The sequence below is a fragment of the Erinaceus europaeus genome, chromosome 21 (assembly GCF_950295315.1).
Source record: "Erinaceus europaeus chromosome 21, mEriEur2.1, whole genome shotgun sequence".
Classification (NCBI taxonomy): domain Eukaryota; kingdom Metazoa; phylum Chordata; class Mammalia; order Eulipotyphla; family Erinaceidae; genus Erinaceus; species Erinaceus europaeus.
In genome coordinates, this window is record NC_080182.1 from 30,008,220 (window position 1) to 30,034,064 (window position 25,845).

At 52.9% G+C, this 25,845-nt stretch overlaps 1 protein-coding gene across 2 annotated transcripts; it reads right to left on the reverse strand.

Moving 5' to 3' along the window:
- Positions 1-1,668: 1,668 nt before the first annotated feature.
- CPNE9 (copine family member 9) lies at positions 1,669-25,391 on the reverse strand. Of its 2 annotated transcripts, XM_007522273.3 has the most exons (21): positions 25,265-25,391; positions 25,041-25,081; positions 24,913-24,959; positions 24,668-24,771; positions 24,370-24,406; positions 24,209-24,211; positions 24,004-24,080; positions 15,572-15,635; positions 15,361-15,464; positions 15,016-15,120; positions 12,975-13,016; positions 12,590-12,665; positions 12,438-12,491; positions 11,361-11,422; positions 10,826-10,872; positions 9,685-9,866; positions 9,328-9,455; positions 5,406-5,508; positions 4,889-4,946; positions 4,489-4,562; positions 1,669-2,057 (listed from the first exon to the last, which is right to left on the reverse strand). In XM_007522273.3, the coding sequence occupies exons 1-21, from the start codon at positions 25,330-25,332 to the stop codon at positions 1,878-1,880; spliced, it is 1,656 nt and encodes a 551-aa protein (XP_007522335.1). In that variant the 5' UTR covers positions 25,333-25,391; the 3' UTR covers positions 1,669-1,877. The 2 variants fall into 2 exon arrangements, with proteins under 2 accessions (XP_007522335.1, XP_016043264.1); XM_016187778.2 differs by lacking the exons at positions 11,361-11,422; positions 12,438-12,491; positions 12,590-12,665; ... (9 more) ...; positions 25,041-25,081; positions 25,265-25,391 and adding an exon at positions 10,975-11,342.
- Between the last annotated feature and the right edge of the window lie 454 nt (positions 25,392-25,845).

The following is a 25,845-nucleotide window of genomic DNA, read 5'->3' on the forward strand; positions in this document are numbered from 1 at the left end:
TGGGACTTAAGAGCCTCAGGCATGAGAGTCTGTTTGCATAACCATTATGCTGTCTCCCCCGCCCAGTATTTATTTTTAAATTATTTGTTTTTGTTTTTGCCACCTGAGTTCTAGCTGGATGGATGAATCCACTGCTCCTGGTGGCCATTTCCCCTCCTTTATTAGATAGGACAGAAAAATTGAGAGGGGAGGAGAAAACGACCCCTCCAGCACTGCTTCGCCATTTGTGGCCTCCCCCACTTCCCTGTAGATGTGGACTGGAGACTTGAGCCCTGGTCCTTGAACAGGGTAATATGCACTTAGTCAGTGTGGGGGGTTGGGTTCTTGGGGGGGGAGTCGCTTCACAAGTGGTGAAGGAAGTCTATCTTCCCCTCCTCTCTCATTTATCTCTGTCCTATCATTATAAAATAAAATAAATGGAGGGTGGGGGGTATATAGCATAGTTGTTATGCAAAAAGACTTTCATGCCTGAGGCTCCTAGGTCCCAGGTTCAATTCCCCCCCTCCAGCATCACCCTAAGCCTGAGCTGACCAGTGCTGTGGTTAAAAAAAAAAGGGGGGGGTGGGGGTATAGCATAATGGTTATGCAAAGAGACTTTGCTCTCAAGTCCCAGTTTCAATCCCCCACACCACCATAAGCCAGAGCTGAGCAGTGCTCTGGTTAAAAAAAAAAAAAAAAGGAAAAAAAACGGCAGCCAGGAGCAGTGTATTCATAGTGCCTGCACCGAGCCCCAAGCGATAACCCTGGAGGTTAAAAAAATCAGGGGTGCTACTGCCGGCATCTCTGTTGTGTTTTCACTCATATTATCTTTACGAAAACATCTTGCTAAAACTGACACTTTTGGAAGTGGTGGGTTGGTTACGATTTGGGATCTGGGGCTAAATTTACTCATGAATTCTCATGCACAAATGCTGTTGCCTCGCCAAATCTCAGTTTCTCCATGTGTAAGGTGGAGGTAAACTACAGTGCCTACCTCACAGGGCTGTCGTGAGGAATGAATAAGGTGGTGCTTGCAAATCACACTGTGTGGTGTCCGATATGCAGTGACTCAAAGCAAATGTCAGTGTTTGTTTTTTTAAAAGCTTTTAAAAAATATATTTATTATTTATTTCCTTTTGTTGCCCTTGTTTGTTGTTGTTGTTGTTGATATAGTTGTTGATGGATAGGACAGAGAGAAATGGAGAGAGGAGGGGAAGACAGAAAGAGGGAGAGGAAAGATAGACACCTGCAGACCTTCTTCACTGCTTGTGAAGCGACGCCCCTGCAGGTGGGGAGGCGGGGGCTCAAACTGGGATCCTTACACCAGTCCTTGCGCTTTGCGCCACCTGCACTTAACCCACTGTGCTACTGCCCAACTCCCATGTCAGCTGTTTTTATGACCCTCATTCAAAAAAACTGAGCGTGGACTGGTCAGACCAGAGTATGACCCTTTTCTGAAAGCAGGTGTCCCCTGAAGGTCTGATGAAAGTTATGAGTTTCTGAACAGGTATTGAACACACACACACACACACACACACACACACACACACACACACACACACACACTGATCATTCCTTAAAGTGTATGCAGGATGTCTGGAGGAGTGACTGGGTGACTGATGAGGTGGAGTTAAACCCCAGGCTCTGCGTCCCCCAGTCTCCCTCCCCCAGTTCCAGGAGACAGAGGAGGAGGAGTAAAGATCAGCTTTATTGTTGCATGAGAGAAGTGGTGGCAGTGCCAGGCCCTCTGTTGACAGGAGTGGGGGCCTCAACCAGCCAGTACTGAACCTCTGAGCTGGTTTGCCAATGAGGTCCTGGGCACCAGGTGCCTCTAACTTTGAGCAGAAGCAGCAGGTGGGTGGGAGGGGCAGACTTCTGGGCACTGAATAGGTGGCTCGTCAGAGCTGCTCTGGGGCGGGGCTGGGGCTGGCAGGGGCCGGGGGCCGCGGCTGAATGTCCCTGGTGCGCATGTAGGACAGCAGCTGCTCGGGGATCTCGGCCAGCACGTCCTTTGCCAGCCGCGCCATGCTCAGTACCTGGTTCCCGGACCGGTCCACATAGTCTCGAAATGGGACAAACTGCGACAGGCAGACAACCAGTGTGGGTGGTGGCCAGAAAGGGGAGTGGGGCAGTAGGGGCCTTGGCATCTTTCCAAATACACCCCAGCCCCCATCTTGGACAGCTGTCTATGTTTCTTCTGGATACTCAGTGTTGCCAGTTACACCAGTCCTTCTCATGCTTGACTTGCTAGTCCCCACGAGAGCTGACCGGCATCTTCCTGGACACGTTCCACACTCAGCCCATCATACTTCCTGGAAGTTCCTCACCTCCAGCCCCCATTCCTATGACCCGCCTAATTGCTAGACCCAGTTCCTTCTCTCAGTTCTGCTGATGATGTCATACACTTTCAGAACATTTAGAAACTGTTCCCGGAGAGCACCACGCAAAACGGGAATTGGTGGGCGCCGGGCAGTAGCGCAGCGGGATAAGCACCGGTGGCGAGAAGCGCAAGGACAGGCATTAGGATCCTAGTTCAAGTCCCCGGCTCCCCACATGCAGGGAAGTCGATTCACAGGTGGTAAAGCAGGTCTGCAGGTGTCTATCTTTCTCTCCCCCTCTCTGTCTTCCCCTCCTCTCTCCATTTCTCTGTCCTCTTCAACAACGATGACATCAATAACAACAATAATAACTACAACAATAAAAACAAGGGCAACAAAAAGGGAATAAATAAATATTAAAAAAAAAAACGGGAATTGGTACAGTGATGTCTCTCCTTCTTTCTCTGTCTCCCTCTTCCTCCATTGGGAAAAAAGGCGGTGGTAAAACTCCACGAGGAACGGTAGAACTGCAGGTGTGCTGCCCCAGCAAAGCCTTGCAGCGATAAATAAATAAATGGGCTGGGTGAGGGCACAGTCAGTTGAGCACACATGTTTAATGCACAAGGACCCAGGTTCAAGTCCCCGGTCCTCACCTGAAGGGGAGAAGCTTCACAAGTGGTGCAGGCGTGTCTCTTTCTCTTTCCCTCTCTCTCCCCCCTCCCTCTCAATTTCTCAGTCTCTATCCAATAAATAAATAAATAAATAAAACAAAAGGTCAGGCAGTAGTGAACTCAGCAGAGTATACACGTTAGCATGTGCAAGAACCTGGGTTCAAGCCCCAGCTCCCAAGGGGGAAACTTCATAAACAGTGAAGCAGGTCTGCAGGGGTCTCACTTTTTCTAGCCCTCTCCTCCTCCTCCTCTCAATTTCTCTCTGTCCTATCTGCTCAAAATGACTAGTGGAAGCAGTAAATTCATCATATAGCCACCAAGTCTCAGCGGTAATTGTGGTGACAATAACATGTATATATATGGAAATAAATAGTGTTCTCAGAGGTTGGAGCGAGAACTCAGCATTAGAGCATAGGGCTTGTATATGTAAGGCCCCAGGTCCCATGCCTGGCTCTGCATATGTCAGAGCTGAGCAGTGCTCTGCTCTTCTCCCACCCCCCCCCCCCTTGCTTCTGTATCAAAAAAGGGGAAAAAACAAAATCTGGGCAGAGCAGTTAGCAAAATTTTTTTTTAACATTTATTTTATTTTTTTATTCCCTTTTGTTGCCCTTGTTGTTTTATTGTTGTAGTTATTATTGTTGTTGTTGGATAGGACAGAGAGAAATGGAGAGAGGAGGGGAAGACAGAGAGGAGAGAAAGATAGACACCTGCAGACCTGCTTCACCGCCTGTGAAGCGACTCCCCTGCAGGTGGGGAGCCGGGGTTCGAACCGGGATCCTTATGCCGGTCCTTGTGCTTTGCGCCACCTGTGCTTAGCCCACTGCGCTACAGCCCGACTCCCCTGCAAAATTGTTTTGCAAAGAGACTCTCCTTCCTGAATCTCCTAAGTCCCAGGTTCAGTCCTCGTACCACCAAGTCAGAGCTGAGCAAATAAATCTAGTAAAATAAATAAAAAATAAAAATAAATCACGCGGGACCATTTCACTACAAGAGTTTCCCTTTGCTCAGCTGCTCATACCACCCTCCTTGAGGCTCAGCTCAAATCCTGGCCTCCTGGCCTGGCCTCCCTGTGCCTGGCATGCTGAGGGGCCAGGCCTGCAGCTGTGTGCCCACCAGCAGGTCCTCCTCTAGAAGGCAGGGGCCTTCAGGATGCTACACCCTGGGCCCACACTACCTACAGCTGCCTGCCTGCTTCTCAGACAGAACGTGTTCAGTGAGTGCAGGGAAGAAAGGTCAGTGCGTGGTCTGGGAGGCAGCCCAGTGGGTAAAGTGTTGGACACTCAAGCATGAGGTCCCAAGTTCGACCCCTGGCATTGCATGTGCCAGAGTGATGCTCTGGCTACCTATCTCTCTTCTCTCTTGCATAAATAAATAAATCTAAAAAAGTGAGAGAGAGAGAGAGAGAAAGGAAGAACAGAAAGAAAGAATGATAGATGAGTGATTGAGGAGGTTGTAAAGGCCAGTAGCTCGACCTCTCCCCACCCCCACGCCCCCCATGGCTTCTCCCAAGTCCAGTCTACCTGAACGATGTCCCGCTCTGCGTAGCGCCCCCTGGAGGACACGCGCACATCATCACCGTCCAACTCCTCCATTGCTGCAGAAAAGGCATCCGTTGGTGATGATCCCCCCCAGCGGCTTCAGCCAGCTCCCCCACCCCACCCCTTTGGAGTTATCTTGAGAATGCCCTGCAAGTAGCAGGCCTAGCTCTGGGCTTATCATCATGCTTGCCCTGCCCCATCCTTCCAGGAGCCCCAGGGGTGGGGAGGAGTTAGTGTCAATAGCCTCTACTGGCTGTGACAAGAGACAAGTTCAGAGGCCTGCGCTGGCCAGAGTCTCACACGGGCGTCTTTCTGTGAAGCAGGCACCGGGGCCCAGATGCCCCTTTCTTGGTCCCTGGTGGACACCCAGCATCCTACTCACCCTCAAACATGGCTGGTCCCACACCAACAATAATGATGGACATGGGCAGGGAGGAGGCCTGTGGGGGAGAGAGGGGAACAAGGGCTGGAATGGACCTGCTGGGAGGCAGTTCTCTGTCTCTGTCACATCTCCACACACCTTGCAAGCACAGGCACTGATGTCTTTGTTCCAGACTGTCCTCTCAAGGATGTTTGTCCAGTAGACCGCCCAGAACAATACACTGTCCTCCAGGACAGCAAAGGACAGGTCTGTGCACTGACCAAACCAATCCAGGCCCTTAGTCCAGGGTGTTGCTCCTGCAGACCTGCCCCCCGTGGGTGGAGGGGTCCTCTGGGTCTCTCTACCTGTCTTGTGGTACTGGGACTTTGAGAATCAGAATAGATACAGCTACTGGTGTTTCAGGGAATAACAGTCTTTTGTTTCTGGTCCAAAAGTCTTGTCTTCTGCCAACATCTGTGAAGTATGCAACCCCTTCAGAGTCAAAACCCCCCCCCCCAGGGTTCGTCCTCCGACTCACACTGACAATGGCCTCCTTGGTCTGTGTCATGTCAGAGATGACCCCGTCTGTGATGATGAGAAGAACATAGTACTGGGAACCATCAGAAATCTTGGCGGCAGCCCTGCGGAGAAGCCACAATCAGAATCCAGCTGAGAACCCACAGAGACCAAGAAAACAGCCATCTCCAAAGGTGGCACAGGCAGTGTGTAGGCAGAGGAAGGACGAGGGATCCTGATGCCTGCCACCTCCCCCGGCCAGCCCTCCATCTCTCTTGCTATGCAGGTGCTCCTCAAGGCACAGAGGCATATGGCAAGGGAGAACAAACCCAGTTGATTCTGTCAAGGGAGGCAGCCACTGATCCAGAGAGAGTGCTTTCCAGGTAAGCAATGAGGCAAAGGCTCAAGCCCTGACACCACACTGGAAAGTCTTACAGCATCAGAGAGATCTCTGGGTCTATAGTGCCTTTCCCTCACTCTGACTCTATCAGTGAAAAAGTAGAGACCCTGACTCTGAAAACAAACAAACACAAAAATGGGTTTGGAGTTAGGCCCATATGAGGGCTGGACAACCTACAGTCGATGTCGGCTCCACTAAGAAAACGACTGGGGATGAAGGAGAAACTAAAGGAGGGGGAGCACTCCAGGCAGAGAGAACTCCATAGACAAAGGTTCTGGAGTGGAACTCAAGGGGCCTCACCGTCCCTAGAGCCTAGAATGGGAGAGAAACTGCGTGGACCATGTAGTTGAAATGGGCGCGGGACTTCAAGGGGCCCAGAAGTGATTAGTCGGCAGAAAGGCCCCCTTCCTTCCCTCTCTCACCCTCTCTTCCCTCTCCCACCCGCCTTCCCTCGGCTGCCACACACCCCCCCTTGCCAGGGTGCTGAAAACCCTCATTCCACTTCACAAACGCCCCTAGTGCTTCTGGTCCTTCTCTTGCTCTGAATCTTTGAATCTAATTTATTTCTCCATCTGTAATGGACTCCAGAAGCCAGAGTCCAGTTACCTCACTTTATGTACAGGGCGAAAGAGAGCTTGAGAGAGCATGTCAGAGTCAGCTCTCCTGACTTCCAGGCTCAGGCCCTGCATGCGTTGCCAAGGATGCGGCTGTGCTAGCCAGTAATGTGACCCCTAGCCACACATGACTAGATTTAAATAACCTGGACACAGAACATTTGTACCCTGGCCACCTGGGCTGCACGTGGTTAGACACGTTAGCTAGACAGTGGCTTCCGCCTTGGAGAATGCAGATAGAAGACATTCCCACCATGGCAGAAAGTTCCGCTGTTTAGACAGACACCTGCTATAAAAGAAAATCTCTGAGACAGTTAGCATTTAAACTTGCCTTAATGAAAGTGGGGCAGGGGGCAGGCAGTGGGGCTTCTGGTTGAGAGTGACAGGAGTGACAAGCCCCTGCCCTCCACCTATGGGGGGAAGCTTCACAAGTGTGGAAGCAGTGCAGCAAGTCTCTCTCTCTCCTCTTCCCCTCTCAATTTCTCCTTTCTGTCCTATCAAAATAAAGTTTCACCAACTATTTTTAAAAGGTGTGGTGAGGGAGTCGGGTGGTAGCGCAGCAGGTTAAGCGCAGGTGGTGCAAAGCACAAGGACCAGCATAAGGATCCCAGTTTGAGGCCCCAGCTCCCCACCTGCAGGGGAGTCGCTTCACAGGTGGTGAAGCAGGTCTGCATGTGTCTATCTTTCTCTCCCCCTCTCTGTCTTCCCTTCCTCTCTCCATTTCTCTCTGTCCTATCCAACAACAACGGCATCAATAACTACAACAAAAAAACAACAAGGACAACAAAAGGGAATAAATAAGTAAATATAAAATTTTTTTTTTTAAAAAAAAGGTGTGGTGAGAGTGAAGCCCAGTAAGTAGCTAGCCAGGGTCAGCAGCCTCCTGACAGACCGAGACTGACACTTTCTCCTCTGTTCACTCACAAATGCTCATTGAAGACTTACTGTGCCAGGCACCAGGGGTGCACAGCACATGGTCACTGAGTGAGGGCAGGCAGCACAGGGCCTCAAACCAAGACCTAAGGTGGTGTGGGGGTGCTTGGTGGGGAGCCGTGAAAAGCATTGGGGGGGTGACACAGTATGCAAGTTTGTTGGGGGGGGGTGTGCTGGGAGGAGGTGAGACCAAAAGAAGGAAGAGGCCCACAGGGGAGCTGGAAGGACTGGGGCCTGGGGGCCGGGAGGGAGGTGCATCCTGCTAGCGGTGAGGGTGGGGCACAGGTGCGCTCCCACCTCAGTGCTAACAGCCCCTGAGCATGCGCCTTTGTGCTTGGCGCTGTTCACACTCAGGCCCTTCTTCCAGCTCAGCGGGCACCTCCTTTTCTGACAGAGCTCCACTCAGCTGCTAGGCCCTGCTGGGGAGTCCTTTCTGAGAGGAAGCTGCCTTGAGTCTGTAGGCTAGGCTATACCCCCCTCCGCACTTCCCCCCAGGACAGCACCCACCAGGATGGCTCTCTGCCCCGTTGGAGCACTGCTGCCTGTGCCTGGGGTGGGGGTGGGGGTGGGGATGGCCCAAGGCCACAGCATGCCTTGAACTAGGAGCTATTCTGTTTGTCAACTGGCGGACAAAGCCGGGCTCCCCCTAAAGACACTCAGCACACTGGCCCCTAAATTCAATCAAACACGGATACAGTGTGAGAAGGAAATGACATTTGCATGAGTTTGTAAGATGAAATGTGGAGACTTCAAAGATATTCTCAGCCTGGCTGCTTTCAGCTTTGCCCCAGAGCCCCTGCGGGAGCAGTCGCTCGTCTCTGCCAACAGGCGACTCACTGGCAAAGTCTGGGTAGCTGTGGCCTCCAGAAGGCGATGGTTTATTTATGCTTCTGTCTTCTGCGCTGGGGCAGGAGCTCCCAAGGGCAGACTAGGTCTGATTCATCTGTGAGTCTCCAGCGCCCCAACAGAGAGCTGAGCACACGGCAGATGCCCTTTGAATAATAATGATAATAATAATAGTAACAGTCTCAGCTAACCTATAGCACTCAGGATGGGGCTGGCTCTCTCGCCAGTGGTCCCACAAATAGCCACTTAGTTAGTCTTCCTGACAACCCTAGGATGTGACAGCCCCAGGGACAGAAAGGTTGAGCTTCTTACCCAAAGTCACACAGCCCACATTCATGCTGCGTTGGCCCTTGACCCAGTGGTTAGTAAATGAATGAATCTGAGCCCTCGGCCATGATGATATTTAAGGATTTCGCTTAATAACAAAAACACGACCAGTCTCCAAAGTCAAACGAAATAGTCTATGTAATTTGAATCATGTGTACACACGGGCAAGGCTATCGAGGTGTCTCTAAGCATAACCTTAACTCCATGGCGGTCTTCTTGGAGACTTTATTTCCCTAGCCTTGAAATTTGTCTGCAGCAATGTTGTGCTGTTTTATTTTTTATAAGAGAGACAAGGCTACTCCCTAGTCTGATGCCAAAGTCCGTGCTTTTTTTTTTTTTAATTTATTTTCCCTTTTTGTTGCCCTTGTTGTTTTATTGTTGTGGTTATTGATGTCGTTGTTGTTGGATAGGACAGAGAGAAATGGAGAGAGGAGGGGAAGACAGAGAGGGGGAGAGAAACAGAGACACCAGGGGACATGCTTCACCGCCTGTGAAGGGACTCCCTGCAGGTGGGGAGCCGGGGGCTCGAACCGGGATCCTTTCTCTGGTCCTTGCGCTTTGCACCACGTGCGCTTAACCCGCTGCGCCACCGCCGGACTCCCCAAAGTCAGTGCTTTACCCACTGTGTCTGCCCACCTCTCCCAAAGCTTGAGGTCTGGGTTGCTATTCCCAGGGAGTGGCGTTGGGGGAGCTGGTGAGCACCTCACTGCCCGGTATAGCGTCGTCACCCTCCAGCTGGCTCAGCCAGCCTTTCCCCTCTGCCCAAAGATGGTTCTGACCATCCCGGTGGGACCCGGTGCTCCCGCCCCTACCGGCCCCTCTACCTGGCCACCTGGTTGATGACTGGGGCAAAGTACGTGGGCCCGAACAGCTGCACTGTGCGCAAACTCTGGAAGTAGCTCTCCAGCACGCCCTCGATGCCGGCGCAGTTGGGGTCCTCATCGTTGTTGTTCTGTCAGGAAGATGCCGTGCTGGGGAAACCCAGGAGTGCCCTGACCCGGCCCACTCCTTCCTTCTCCCTCTCTTTCGTGCGCCCCCCTCCCCCAACTCCAGCCCAGCTCCCTTCCCTGCCCTCTCGCTGCTTCTTGCTCCTCTGAAAGCCTCGGCCCTTTGAGGGAGTCAATGGGCCCGGGTGGACCAGATGCCCAGGCCTGGACTGCAGGCTCTGGCCCATGTCGTACCAGTGGGAACTGGTGGGAGATGCGTCCCTCTGGGGGCAGCTTGGCCCCAAAGCCGTAGGCTGGGAAGAGTTTGTCACTGTCATAGTCCTGGATGATCTCTCCCACTGCCTTGAGGGCCATGGCGTAGGCGCTGAGCTGATAGGGGCTCATGTAGTGCAGGGAGGTGGGCTGCAGAGGGTTCCCTGTGGGCACAGGGAGTCGAGCATCCCCTCCTGTGCCACTGCTACTCTTGACACCCACCCACCTGCCCACTGTTTGCCATGCACCTGGTCAGTCACCATCTACCCAGCCACCATTCACTATGGCTAGCCACCAGTGTATCCACCTTCCATCCGTCTCGATTCATCGATTCATCTGTTCATTTATACAACTCTACCCGTAGTTCTACCCATCTATCCACCCTCCACCCACTAACTGACTTGTTTCTATTTCCTTTTTTTTTTGGCCTCCAGGGTTATTGCTCAGGCTTGGTGCTGCACTATGAAACCACTGCTCCTAGTGGCCATTTTTTCCATTTTTATTGGTTAAGACAGAGAGGAAATGAGAGGGAAGGGGGAGCCAGAGAGGAGGAGAAAGATAAGACACCTGCAGACCTGCTTCACCGCCTGTGAAGCGCCCCCCCCACACACACACAGGTAGGGAGGCAGGGGTTTGAACCAGGATCCTTGCATGGGTCCTTGCACTTCATACTATGTGTGCTTAACCCAGTGAGCCACCGCCTGACCCCCAACATCTCTTTATTTCCCATCTGTCCGTCCATCCATCCATCCACCCATCCCTGTCCGTCCATCCATCTACTGCCTCCCTATCTATCCCGATACTCCCTGTCTGTCTGTCATTCACTAGTCCACTAATTTGCTCCCTTATCTACTTGCCCATTGTTTTGCCAACTTCAGCATCTGTCTGTCCACCCACACACCCATGCATGGATTTTCTTGTCTGCCCGATCATGATCATGATCATGCTCTCTGCCCCCTCCGCCCCACTCTGCTTATCTCTCCGCCTCCATTGTCACTCACCACCCTTCACCTACTCTCCTTCCTACCCCTCCCCCCAACTTCCACCCCCTACCCCCCCTCACTGCCACCTCACCACCAGAAGCCATGAAGTCAGTATACCCTGGCACCCCGACCTGCCTCACCGTTGGAAGCCGTGAAGTCAATGGCTACTGTGAAGTTCAGCTGGGTCCTGTGGGGGGGAGTTGGAGGAACTGAGAAGTGGAGGACCAACACCTATCACCCCAGGATTCCCCAAACACAGGGTGTGATGACAGACAGATTCAGACCTCACCGTCTGGTCAGAGCCTGAGGTGGATGCTCCCTACAGACTCTGAGTGAGGCAGGCATTCTGGTCTGTGGGGCTCAGAGCTCCAGGAGTGAAGTGTGTTTCACCTGACCCTTACTACAGCTGGGAACTCTGTCAACACCCCCACCCCAGTCTGGCTATAACTTGTCTGGGCCCCAGTGAGACTACTGGGCCCAGGTTTGAAGGTCACTGATCCCGCATTCCCCTGGGGGGCTGGAAACCCGGATGGAAGCCAGCCCCATGAGACAGTGAAGGTGGGCAAGGCTCCACAGGCCACATTATAGTAACTGCCCATGAATAGGAAGGCGGAGGCTCTGAGCAGGAGTAACTCACTGCGGGGCCTTCAGCTCAGCCCTTGGTCTGCGACTCACCCTCCCTTGATATAATCCACAAAAGTGAATTCGGAATCCACTGAGAAGGAGAGCAGCGTCACCTGGGGGACAGGAGAGGGCAGTGAGGGTGGCCTTGGGGCCCTGGAGAGGAGGGTGTGATGGCAGTGATGTGCCCCTAGCCTACCCACTTTCTCAAAGGGGAACCGCATTTGGATTTCCAAAAATATGTTATACTTAGAAATTTAACTTAGGTTTTAAAAAAAATTCTGCAGGGGCCAGGCAGTGGTGCATCTGGTTGTGTGCACATGTTGCCATGTTCAAGGACCCTGGTTTGAACCCCTGGCTCCCCACCTGCAGGGCGGAAGCTTCATGAGCAGTGAAGCAGGTCTGCAGGTTTCTCTCTTTCTCTTTCTCTCTCTCTCCCCCTCCTCTCTCAATTTCTCTCTTTCCTGTTTGATTTAAAATAAGGGGGGGGGCAGGCGGTAGTGCAGTGTGTTAAGCACACGTCGTGAAGCGCAAGGACCTGTTCAAGCGGTTCGAGCCCCCACCTGCTGGGATCACTTCACAGACCATGAAGCAGGTCTGCAGGTGTCTATCTTTCTCTCCCCTTTCTGTCTTCCCCTCCTCTCTCCATTTCTCTCTGTCCTGTCCAACAACAATAACAATAATAACAACAACAAGGGCAACAAAAATAGGGAAAAAATGGCCTCCAGGAGCAGTGGATTCCTAGTGCAGGCACTGAGCCCCAGAGATAATCCTGGTGACAATTAATTTTTACTTTTTAACATTTCTTCAAAAAAATAAAGATTTTTCTTAAGAAACAAAAGGAATGGGTGGAGGTATAGCATAATGGTTATACAAAGAGACTTTCATGCCTGAGGCTCTCAAGTCCCAGGTTCAATCCCCCGCACCGCCATAAACCAGAGCTGAGCAGTGCTCTGGTAATAAAAAAGAAAGAAACGAAGAAAGAAAAGGAAATGTGAATCCTGTCGCGTTGCGCTCATCAGGACTACCTCCCAGCCTCTCCCTGCTCCCAGGGCTCCTCACGCTCTGTCAACGGGTACAGGGCTGGGGTGGGGGTGAGCAGGGCAGCACCAAAGCTCTGGGAGCACTCACAGTTCCCGAGTTGACATATTTCTTCTTCTTACATTTCTTCCGAGGGTTCAGTACCTAAGGCAGGGCAACAGTCGTGACAGGGGAGGCAGACCATCTAGATTCAGAATAGGGCAGTGGGGGGCTTAGGCTGCCTGGGCAGAGACAGAACTCACCTCGTACACTGTGAACTGACTCTGAGCCTTACTCAGCTCCCGGTAGCTGGTGGTGAACTCACCGATGAAATCGTGGCTGCAACGAGGTCAGGGGCTGGTGAGCACAGCTGCCGCTTGGACTCTGGAGGACTCGGAGGCACCCCTGAAACTAATCCCGTATTCCCCTACCCCTGGCCTCTACTTGGGCTGCTGGGTACTGGGGCCAGTACCAGCAGAGGGGCCAAGCTGAGGGGAAGAACCCTGAGGGGAACACTCGTACCCAAGGTTCTGACATCGGGCATCACCCTCCTCGGCTCCCAAGCCTGCTTTAGGGCCCCTAGTTCCCGCTTTAGCTCCACGTTAGAGGGAGATGTCTGGATCAAGAGCGGGAGGGGGGCAGCTCTACCTCCCATCACGGTCCCAGTCGTACACGTCAATCTTCACTGTTCTGAAACACAGGAGACAAACAGGGATGTGAAGCGCCCTCCACCCACCCACCCACCCCCATGTCCTCCCGCCTGTCCACACTTCCATCCGTCCATCTGATCTCTCTGATCATCAGTTCTGTGTGTTTCTGGTCATCTATTACTAACACTACTGCTGCTGCTTGTACCACTGTCACTACTTTTTAGAACGGGTTGAGTTTAATTTTATTCCTGGAAGCATTTTGACAGCCTTCTCACTCCACAAAGTCAGAGCTAGAACCTTATTTTTGGATAAGGAAACTAAGGCTCAGAAACGACCAGCTTGACTAAGGACCCATAACTAGTAGGTGATTGGGCTGAGGTCATCATGGTTCTTAAGACTTTTTTTTTTCTTCCAGGGTTATTGCTGGGGCTTGGTGCCTGCATCACAAATCCACTGCTCCTGGAGACTATTTTTTTCCCTTTTTGTTGCCCTTTTTTTTTTTTAATCTTTGCTATGGTTATTATTATTGTTGTCATTGATGTCGTTGTTGGGTAGGACAGAGAGAAATGGAGAGAAGAGGGAAGACAGAGAGGGGAGAGAAAGACAGACACCTGCAGACCTGCTTCACCGATTTCGAAGTGACCCCCCGGCAGGTGGGGATCCTTATGCCGGTTTATGGCATGTGCGCTTAACCTGCTGTGCTACCGCCCAGCCCCCACAACCTTGTTCTTTTTTTTTTTTTAATATTTTTATTTATTTATGAGAAAGATAAGAGGAGAGAGGAAACCAGACATCACTCTGGCACAGGTGATGCTGCCGGGGATCGAACTCGGGACCTCATGCTTGAGAGTCCCAAAGCTTTATCACTGCGCCACCTCCCAGACCACACAACCTTGTTCTTAACTACTGTGCCTCAGGCATTCCATAGGTCCATCTGTCTGGGTGGCAGTCTACCCAACCATCTATCTGTCCGCCTACACGCACTTACCTATACCGCTGCCAATGCAGTGGTCTGTCTTCACCCACCCGTCTACCCGTCTGCATAGCTACCGTTCGCTGAGGTCTGTGGGTAACTGTCTGTCGCCTCCCCAGCCAACACAGCCATTGGGGCATCTGTACACATGCACGCTCATCCAGTTACTTTGTAGCCACCCACTTACCTTACCGCCCACCGCTCTGCAGACTGCCCGCTGTTCATTTCCCTGCTTCTCCCCTCACAGACAGGGTGTGTCCAGGGTTGCCTGGCCATCTACTCGTGTCCATTCACCCATCTGCCTTCCCCTGGCCACCGAGCTTCTGCTCCCCGCAGCACACACGCATCACTCACTCCTCCTCCATTACCGGCTCACCATCTATCAGAGCGTTCATTTCCTCTCTGCTCGGCCTTCACCAACAGTTTTTACCTGCCACTAGGATTATTGCTGGGGCTTGGGACCTGTACAGCTTCACTGCTCCAAGGGAATTTCCCCCTTTCTCTCAGAGAAAGTGAGAGACAGAGAGGTAGAGAGGGGAGAGAAGCAGAAAGAGGAGAGACACCACAGCATCACTTCATTGGTCTTGAAAATTCACTCAGGGCTGAGGCCCCAGAGGCCCCAGGTTCAACCTCCAGCACCATCAGCCGGAGCTGAGTTCTGGTAAAAAATGAACAAGCAAACCAACAGCCCACTTCACCTGTGCGGGACTCGAACACGGGGCCTTGCACATTGGCGAGAGATGCTCTCTCTATGAGGTGAGTCACCCTCTGGACCTCACAAGATCTTTCATCTGACTCATATGTCTGTCCATTCATCTGTCTATCCCTATATTTGGCCACCTATCCATCTGTCTGTCTGTCCATCCATTCATCCACTTGTGCACTCACCATCCTCTTAGCCCTCTATAGGGCTTTCCACCTGCTTCCGCACTCACCCATGTCTGTGCCCCAGACTCTGCCTTCCTGAGCAGAGCCCCCCGACATTACTGTGTCCCTTCTGCCGTCATTCCAGGCAGCCCACGTGTACACCCTGCCGTCTGCCTGGCCAGCCTCTGCTGGAGCTGACCTGTCATAGTCTCCATTGCACAGAGCCCGCACGGGGATGCTGAAGGGCTGCCACACTGGGTTCAGCGTGTTTTTCACAACCTCAGTCTTGTGACAGATGGTGAACCTGGGAGGAGCAAGAGGATTGGAAGCTCCCTGTGGGAGCACCAAGCCCAGAGGCAGGGCTGGTGCTATCAAGGCCCGAGGGCTTCTCCCACTTGCTGAGCACACGTGGTGTGTTCTCTCGAGTGGGTCCGGGGCTCGGGCCTTGACAGTGCAGGGAGCCTCACACCCAGCCTGAGAGCCCTCGTAGGCCTATGGACACAGACTGACATCAGGGCCCTCGGGAAGGCCAGTGGTGACTCACGTGCTGTCTTCATTGCTCCTGTAGAACACGAGGAAGGGGTCTGACTTCCCAAAGAAGTCCTTCTTGTCCAGCTTGTTTGCGCACAGCTGCATGGTGGCAATGTCCTAGGGGGGAAGCTGGGCTGTTGACACCCAGATTACCCGAAGCCTCTCGGCAGCCCACTAGAGGGAGTTGGGGGCGGCTCCTAGGCCTAGCATGTGTCCTTACTAACCCGGCAATTGCTAAGTTCCTCTGCGGTCAGCAGTATGGTCCCGCACTTCTTGCCTGGTACACCCCTAGAAGCAGAAAAGTTCTCTTTGTGAGGGGAAGAAAGAATAGACAGCAGGGGTTAGCATGGCCGGTCTGGGAAGGGATGGGCCAAGGGCGCAGCCCCCCAGGACCTGCCATTAATGGAAGGAGTTGGCAATCAATGTGGCCGAGGGGCTAGATCACAGCAGTAGTCGGCCATTTCTCCCCTCCCTTTTTGGGTCCTGCTCTCCTCCTGTGTGGAATGTGAATAACAGTCACCCTTCAGGCTGCAAAGAGACCCAAGTGAGTGTGGAAAAGAGAAGCCTCAAGCAGACGTTATAGATGCGAAGCTACTCACATGCCTCAGGTCAAACCGGGGTGCCCTTGTACACCAAGCTCTGTGCTAAAATCGAACCCCCACTCCCACCCCCCAAGGAGCCTTCCAGGGCAAGTGAGACGTCAGAGCAGCAGAGTGAGAAGGATGGAATGGTCCCAACAGAGGGAAAGGGATTTCTCTCCAGACCTGAGGCAGAAGGCTGTGTATGAGGACAAAAGACTGTGCTTTCCAGAGACTGAAAAGTGAGGGGAAAAAAAACAACAACCAGAAAACAAGGGGAGCCTTATCCTCTCCTGACATTAGTAAGGACACGTCCATGGATCTGCGGTCAGAATTAACAGAACACTCATTTCTGCTTTGTCTGGGGCCCCCAAACTCTCAGAGATCTTCTTGATGGGGACCTGCAACCCTGCTCCCCAAGGGTCCAAGGTGTGGTAGTGAGAAGGCTGTAAGATTTCCACTTTTTTTTTTTTGCCTCCAATGTAATTGCTGGGGCTTGGCGCCTGCACTACAAATCCACTGCTCCTGTGGCCAGCCATTTTTTTTTTTTTTTTTGGATAGGACAGAGAGAAATGGAGAGAGGAGGGGGAGACAGAGAGGGAGACAGAAAGACAGACACCTGCAGACCTGCTTCACCACTTGTTAAGTGACTCCCCCACAGGTAGGGAGCTGGGGGGCTTTAACCAAGATCTTAGCACGGGTCCTTGTGCTTCATACCATGTGTGCTTAACCCAGTATGCTACTGCCTAGCCCCTCACACTTTTACAATAAGTGTTGGATACTTTTTTTGACTGTTTCAGTGCCTGTTTATTTATTTATTTTCTCTCTCTCTCTCTCTTTCCCTCCCTCTTTCCTTTCTTGCCTCCAAGGTTATCACTGGGGTTCAGTGCACTATGAATCCATTGCTCCCAGCAGCCCCCTTTTTTTTTTCTTTCCCTATTTTCCTTGATAGGACAGAAAGAAGGAGAGAGATGGAGCAAGAAAGACACCTGCAGACTTACTTCACCAGCCATGAAGTGTCTCCCTATGGATGGGGGGTGAGGGCTTGAACCCTGGTCCTTGCACACAGTAGTGTGTGTGCTGAACTGGGTGTGCCCCCGCCCTGACTGTGTTTTAAAAAGATGGCAGGTGACATGGACAGGGTCTGATGACCTGCACCTCCAGGACCCACAGTGGCCTGCCTCACTCTTCTCGCTCCTCTGCACACCCTTCCTCAGCCGGTTTGGTGCGGTTCTGGTTGGGGACTGGAGAGCCTCTCACCCCGTTGCCCTCCTTCCTCTCCTTCAATGTACTGTTGGCAGAACCACAGATCTGGTTCAGTCCTCTGACTCTGCCCAGCTGCACCTATAGCACTGCCTTGTGACCAGCAGACAACACACAGGCGTGCGGCCTGGCCTCACTTGAAATGCTCAGTTGAGAGGCCCTTAGCCAGACAGGACAGCCGGAACTGCAGCTGGGCTCAGAGGCTGCTTGCTGCCGCCCCACTGTCCTCAGGCCTCCTCCCCAGCCTCCCTCTCAGTGACCTTGTTTCTGACTTACTCTGACTTACTCTGAGCTGAGGCAGCCAGAGGAGAATGTCACCCCTCCCCACACCCCCCCCCCCATGGCCCTGCTTCTGGCACCCACAGCCCCGCACAGAGCCCTGGATGGCTCCCCTCCGCTGTGCACGACAAACCCTCTTGCCTGCATGGAGCTGGCCACTTCAGCATCTCAACTTTCAGCTTTGGCTGGGTTGTCGCCACCAACAAGCAAATGTGGTCTCCTTTTTCTGTTGCTGAAAAATCACAAGCCTGGGGCCCGAAGATGAAGATGACTCAGTTGACAGCCCTGAGCTCAGGCGTCCTCACCATGAGGGCAGCAGCAGGGACCTCATGGGCGGGGGTTGACCAGGAGTGCCGTACTATGGGATCTCCTTTCTTTGTTCGCCACCCACCCCTAACATTTTTATTTTATTTTAAAAATATTTGGGTGGGGGCTGGGTGGTGGCACACCTGGTTAAACACACATAGTACTAAGCACAAGGACCTGCACGAGGACCCGTGTTCGAGGCCCTGGCTCCCCACCTGCAGGGAGGACGCCTCACAAGCAGTGAAGCAGGTCTGCAGGTGTCTGTCTTTCTCCCTCTCTTTTCCCCTCCTCTCTCAGTTTCTCTCTGTCCTATCCAATAAAATGGGGGAAAAAACAAATAAATGGCTACCAGAAATGGTGGATTCAGTGCCGGCAATGAGCCCTGGTGATAATCCTAGAGAAAAAAAAAAACACTACTTATTTGTTTTTGCATAGAAACAGAAATTAAGAAGGGAGGGAGATAAGAAGAGAAGAAGAGGGAGTCGGGCTGTAGCGCAGCAGGTTAGAGCGCAGGTGGCGGAAAGCGCAAGGATCCGTTTGAACCCTGGCTCCCCACCTGCAGGGGAGTCACTTCACAAGCGGTGAAGCAGGTCTGCAGGTGTCTGTCTTTCTCTCTCCCTCTCTGTCTACCCCTCCTCTCTCCATTTCTCTCTGTCCTATCCAACAACGATGACATCAATAACTACAACAATAAAACAACAAGGGCAACAAAAGGGAATAAATAAATATGAAGAGAAAAAGAGAGACACCTGCAGCACTGCTTTACCAATTATGAAGCTTCCTCCCTGCACCTGAAGACCAGCGTCTTGAACCAGCATCCTTTGCACTATAATTTGTGTGCTCAACTGGGTGCATCACTGCCTGACCTCCCTCTAGAATAAAGGGTGAAGGTGCTAACTAGGAAGGTCATTCAGCAGAGCATGTGCAAGGCCCTGGAGCCAGAGAGAAAGAAAGGAAGAAAGAGAAAACCGCTACTTAGAAGAAAATATTGGCAGAACTCTTCTCTGCATAATTTCTTATTAGGTTATTTTTTTAAATTTTATTTAAGAAAGGATTAATTAACAAAACCATAAGGTAGGAGGGGTATAACTCCACACAATTCCCACCACCCAATCTCCATTTCCCACCCCCTCCCGATAGCTTTCCCATTCTCTATCCCTCTGGGAGCATGGACCCAGGGTCATTGAGGGTTGCAGAAGGTAGAAGGTCTGGCTTCTGTAATTGCTTCCCCTCTGCATAAATTTTAAAGACATCTTCAATGAAACGAATCCAATTACAAAGAAGACTAAGGCAAGTATAAACCTATGGGACTACATCAAATTAAAAAGCTTCTTCACAGCAAAAGAAACCACTACCCAAACCAAGAGACCCCTCACAGAATGGGAGAAGATCTTTACATGCCATACATCAGACAAGAGTTTAATAACCAACATATATAAAGAGCTTGCCAAACTCAACAACAAGACAACAAATAACCCCATCCAAAAATTGGGGGAGGACATGGACAGAATATTCACCACAGAAGAGATCCAAAAGGCCAAGAAACACATGAAAAAATGCTCCAAGTCTCTGTCAGAGAAATGCAAATCAAGACAACAATGAGATACCACTTCACTCCTGTGAGAATGTCATACATAAGAAAAGGTAACAGCAGCAAATGCTGGAGAGGGTGTGGGGTCAAAGGAACCCTCCTACACTGCTGGTGGGAATGTAAATTGGTCCAACCTCTGTGAAGAACAGTCTGGAGAACTCTCAGAAGGCTAGAAATGGACCTACTCTATGATCCTGCAATTCCTCTCCTGGGGATATATCCTAAGGAACCCAACACATCCATCCAAAAAGATCTGTGTACACATATGTTCTTGGCAGCACAATTTGTAATAGCCAAAACCTGGAAGCAACCCAGGTGTCCAACAACAGATGAGTGGCTGAGCAAGTTGTGGTCTATATACACAATGGAATACTACTCAGCTGAAAAAAATGGTGACTTCACCGTTTTCAGCCGATCTTGGATGGACCTTGAAAAAATCATGTTGAGTGAAATAAGTCAGAAACAGAAGGATGAATATGGGATGATCTCACTCTCAGGCCGAAGATGAAAAACAAGATCAGAAAAGAAAACCCAAGTCGAACCTGAAATGGAATTGGCGTATCTCACCAAAGTAAAAGACTCTGGGGTGGGTGGGTGGGGAGAATACAGGTCCAAGAAGGATTCAGAGGACCTAGTGGGGGTTGTATTGTTAAATGGGAAACTAGGGAATGTTATGCATGTACAAACCTACTGTTGAATGTAAAACATTAATTCCCCAATAAAAAAAAAAAGTAGAAAACAAAAAAGTACAAATAGCTAAAGGAAAATATAGATTTGAAAAAAAAAGAAAGAAAACTGCATGTTAAAAATGATAAGCCAGGGGGTTGGGCAGTAGCACAGCGGGTTAAGCGCACGTGGTGCAAAGCACAAGGACTGGCAGAAGGATCCCGGTTTGAGCCCCCGCTCCCCCCCGGGGATCCTCCCCGGGGGAGTTGCTTCACAGGCGGTGAAGCAGGTCTGCAGGTGTCTGTCTTTCTCTGACCCTCTCTCCATTTCTCTCTGTCCTATCCAACAACAACAACATCAATAACTATAATAATAACCACAACAATGGTAAAACAACCAGGGTAATAAAAGGGAAAAAAATGGCCTCCAGGAGCAGTGGATTCGTGGTGCAGGCACCGAGACCTGGCAATAACCCTAGAGGCAAAAAAAAGATAAACCAGGAGGTCAGGCAGTAGTGCAGCAGGTTAAACACACAAAGCACAAAGCGCAAGGACCTGCGTAAGGATCCCAGTTCGAGTTCCCGGCTCCCCCCCCCCAGGGGAGTCGCTTCACGAGCGGTGGAGCTGGTCTGCAGGTGTCCATCTTTCTCTCCCCTCCTCTCTCTCTTCCCCTCCTCTCTCCATTTCTCTCTGTCCTATCCAGCAACAATAACATTGACAACAACAATAATAATAACCATAGTGATAAAAAAAAAAAGGGGCAACAAATAGCTTCCAGGAGCAGTGGATTCATGGTGCAGGCACCAAACGCAGCAATAACCCTGGAGGCAAAAAAAAAAAAAAATTACAAACCAGGGGCCAGGAGGTGGCGCACTAGAACACATGCTGATTGACCACATGTGAGGACCTGGGTTTGAGCCTTGGTCTCCACATGGGAGTAGCCACACGCAGGGGCAGCTTCAGAAGCAGTGGAACAGTGCTGCGGTGGATCCCCCACCTCTTACTCTCTAGGGGGGAAAAGGCTGCTGGGGGTAGTGGAGATGTGCAGGAGCAAGCTCCCCACTCCCTCAAAAAAACAAACCAGGGGGCAGTTGGGCGGTAGCGCAGCGGGTTAAGCCTAAGTGGCGAAAAGCACAAGGACCGGCATAAGGATCAGGTTTGAGCCCTCTGGCTCCCCACCTGCAGGGGGATCACTTCACAAGCAGTGATGCAGGTCTGCAGGTGTCTATCTTCTGTGTCATACCCCCCCCCCCCCGTCTTCCCCTCCTCTCTTGATTTCTCTCTGTTTTGTCCAACAACAACAAAATGAAAAAATGGCCTCCAAGGAACAGTGGATTCGTATGTAGTGAGCCCCAGCAATAACCCTGGAGGGGGAAAAAAAATCACAGACCTAATCTTTTTTCCTTATTTATTTATTGGATAGAGACAGAGAGAAATTGAGAGGGGAGGGAGAGACAGAGACACCTGCAGCCCTGCTTCACCACTGGTGAAGCTTTCCCCTGCTGGTGGAGGCTGGGGGCTTGAACTGGGATCCTTGCACATTGTAACGTGTATCCAACTGAGTGCACCACTGCCTGGCCCCTAGTCTTTTTTTTTTCAACTTTATTTATGGGAGAGAGACAGAGAAAGAGTGAACCGAAGAGTGACTCTGGCCCATGTGATCCTGGGAATTGAACCCAGGACTTGATGCCTGAGAGTCCAGAACTATTTTTTTTTAATTTTTTATTATCTTTATTTATTTATTGGATAGAGACAGTCAGAAATCGAGAGGGAAGGGAGGGATAGAGAGGGTGAGAGACAGAGAGACACCTGCACACTGCTTCACCACTTGTGAAGCTTTCTCCCAGCAGGTGGGGACTGGGGGCTCGAACCCAGGTCCTTGCACATTGTAACATGTGCATTCAACCAGGTGCGCCACCACCTGGCCCCTAGAGTCCAAAACTTTTATCAACTGAATCACCTCCCAGCTTGTCACAAACCTATTCTTGGTCACTTCTTTCTCCAATCTTCTCTTCTCTTCCCCAATTTCTCAATGTAACTATATTTATTGTTGTTGTTGCCTCCAGGGTTATTACTGGGGCTGTGTGTACACTACGTAATCCACTGCTCCTGGTGGCTATTTTTTTTTCTGTTTTATTGGATAGGACAGAGAGAAATTGAGAGGGGAGGAAAAGAAAAAGATAGACACCTGCATCACCACTAGTGAAGCGTCCCCTGCGGGTGGGAAGCCAGAGTCTCAAACCAGGATCCTTGCATGGGTCCTTGCGCTTCCTACTACATGCACTTAACCCAGTGCACCACAGCCCAACCCCCTCAGAGTAACTCTTTGAAGGATTCCTTGACTCTCATTCCTCTTGTCCGTTCTCCTCTAATCCTGTCCAACTGGGCTGTCATGCCTGTGAAATTTTATTTATTTATGAGAAAGACAGGCAGAGGAAGAAAGAACCAGAGTATTGCTTTGCCAAGGATTGGACTGAGAATCTCACGCTTAGAAATCTGGTGCTGTGGCCACTGCACAACCTCGCTCCTGTCCCACCTCGCCTTTGAGACTGTGTGTATCAGTCACTCGGGAGCGCTATCTTGCTAACACCTCACAGCCAGTGCCCAGGCCAGACTCACCTGCCCTGCCGTGGCATCTGTGAGTTTGTTCATCCCCTGCCTCTAGGCCATCACCACTTCCTCTTGGCTCTCCTGCTTCACGAACAGCTCTTTGTCAGTCTCCTTTTCCAGCTCCAATGTGTGGAGTACCAGTGTCCAGTCCTCCCCCCCCTTGGTGATCACATCTATTGTCATGGCCTCAAAAGTACCTCAGGCTCACTTGGCTCATTCCTACTCGACAGAATAGCTAGTAGAAAGGATGAAATTCAGCACGGCAGGCTGAACCTTTTTGATAGGTGAAAGAGACGTGGAGGAGGGGAGAGTGAGGAGAGGGAGAAAGAACTGAGGGACTGACTGATCTACTGCCTATCAAGTCTCCCCTCTGAGATGGGGGCTTGGACCCAGGTGATCTGTGCACCCACCTAGTGAGTCCCCACCTGGTCCTCCTGGATCTCCCCAACTTTCCTCCCCTCTTACTCTGCCCCCCCATACACGCCACCAGCCATCTCTGTCGGTGGCAGCTCCGCCCTGCTTATCCCGGCCAAAAGCCTTGGTACCATTCAGCCCATTGGGAGCCCGCCAGTTAGTTGGCCTTCAGGCTCTCCCAGACTTCTCCCCACCTTCACTGCTGCTGCCGGCTCTGCAGGGGGCTCTCAGGGGCTCTCGGGGGTTCCCTGAGCCTACCCACCCCCACCCTGCCCAAGGCTATTCTCCCTCCAACAGCCAGGCCGCTTCTTGGCTCAGAACCTTCTTGCAACTCTCAGAATTAAAGTGAGAGTCCTTACAGAGGTGACAAGGGGGACCCTGTGGACCCCCCACACACACCCCACCCCACTGGCCCCGGCTGCCCGGGCTCCTTGCTGGCTGCACCGCCAGCTCCTCTGTCTAGAACATCCTCCTCCAGACGCTCACAGCTGCCTCTTGCCTTCTTCAGTTACTGCTCCCCCAGGTCCTCTCCTCCACCTGGTGGGATTCTCACCTCACCCCCACCACTCGCCAGCACCCTGTCTGCCCTGCTTCCCCCAGTACTTAAGGTCCTCAAACAGGTCACAGGAGGTACTCCTTGTGTCTGTTTGTACTTCTGCATCCCCTTCTGGAGGGTAAGTTCCTTGAGTCTTTGTCCATTCTAGGTGCCACTCACAGGAAAGCATGTGTGGCAGGGACGCCCCCACGGTGCCAGCACAGGGGTGGCACACAGACACGCCGGTGGGTGTCAGTGGAGGAGTTACACTTGGAGAAAAGGGGGAGGCGGCCCGAATGTGGGGGAAGACATGAGACTGGCAGCAGGGACCAGGAGGCTGACAGCAGCCACAGAGGCTCCAGGGCATCAGGCGCCTGGGGGGGGGATTGGAGGTGCCTCCCATGGTTTCACTCACGCGAGGGGTCGCTCTACGCGGCTGCCTTGCCCTCCGATCACCTCGCCCAGAGCCAGGAATGCTTGTCCCAGGAAGTCCTGTAGGGGGTGGGGTTGGAGGGGCACAGTCATAAGGCCCAGGGGCAGTGCTGACGCACAAGAGGTCGGGGGTGAGGGGGGAGCTGCTGGGCTGGAGGACACCCCTCCCCAAGGAATCCTCGCCTCACCTTCTGCAGGTGCCCACAGCAGCAGGGGGGAAGAGGAACCAGTGAGTTGCACGCTGGGAGGCAAGGCTGGGAGGTGGGGTGGGGCAGGTGAGAGCTGGGGTGGAGGGTGGGGGCTCTCAGGAGGGACCTGGGCCGTCACCCCACCAGGGGCCCTTGCTCACCGGTTTGGAGATGTTGGTTTTGGAGTCAACATTGTACCTGGGAAGAGTGGAAGGACTGGGTGGGAGAGAAGCCTGAGGAAGGGGCTAAAGGCTGGTGGGAGGGGGCCTGGACTCCACCTGGGTCTGGGGGGGGGGGGCAGGGGATGGGTAGGAGCCAGGTCCAGGGAGGGGCCCTGGAGCAGGGCAGAGTGGGGCTGGCCTTGGTGGCACTGAGACTGAGTGGGACCGGGCCGGGCTTGTGGGCAGGGGCCGGTGTGTAGGGGGGCGCCAGCCTGCGGGGGGGGGGGGGGGGTCTCACACATCGAAACGCAGGTTTTGCTTTTCCTCAAAGAAATAGTCGAGGATGAATTTGCGCAGAAAGTCCGGGTTCAGGGTGTTGTCGATCACCTCAGTCCGTCCAAACTGGGCGTGGGGCGGGTGGGGAGAGTCAGGGGCAGCTGTGATGGGGGGTGGGGGGGCTGGGACTCACCTCCCGCTGCTCCCGGGGGTGGGGGAGTCAGGTAGTGGTTCTCCCTGCAGCTGGGGTTGGGGGGTGGCACTCACCTCCCGCCACTCCTGGCTGGCCCGGCTCTGCGTGTACAGCACCACCACTGCAGGGTGGGTAGGGGGGTGTCAGGCGCCGCGCACCGCTTCCCGACCCCCAGAGCCCCTCCCGGCCTAGCGCCACCTACTGGGGTCAGACTTGGAGAAAGTGTCGAGGTCCAGCAGGTTCCTAGGGAAAGCGACAGACAGACAGACAGACGGAGGGGGTCACCCAGGAGCCCGCAGAGACCTGGCGGGGGCGCTCCCTGCCCACCCCGCCGCCCCAGCCAGACCCCAGCGGGCCGCAGGCGGGGTCCGCCGCTCCAGGTGGGGCCCCAAGCCCCGCACCCGGCCCCGCCCCTCCCGGGCTCACCGGCAGGACACGGTGATCTCGATCTTGGTGGCTGGGACGCTGCGCTCGGGGGCTCCGCCGAGAGACATGGCTGGGCGGGCGAGGGGCGGCGGCCTTGTGCGTTCCCGCTCCGGCGCAGGACCTGCCGCTCGGGTGGCGGCGCAGCCCCCCCCCACGGGAAGCCCCGCCCCCGCCCGGGAAGCCCCGCCCCTCGGACCCCAGTCCCCGGCACAGGCCCGATGTAGCCCCAGAGTTCGCCCGGCCCGAATCCAGCCCGGCGCTGTCCTGGGTGCTGAACCGCTGGGCGCTGGTGGGCTCCGCAGTCGCCTCTTGCAGAGCGGCTCCCACGACTGTCCCCTTCACCCCCTGCCTCTCCACGCCAGGCCCGCCCGGGACTCTGAATAGCCAGTGCTAGCACAGTGCTCCTGGCTGTGTGACCCTGGGTGAGTTGTTCGCCGTCTCTGTGACCGGCTCATTGGTAGAGAGGCCACACTAACCGCTCCTTGGGATGTGGTCAACCTTTATCTTTTATTACTGCGAGAGAGAGAATGATAGAGATGGAGACCAGAGCTCTGTTCAGTTCTGGTGCTGGGGACTGAACT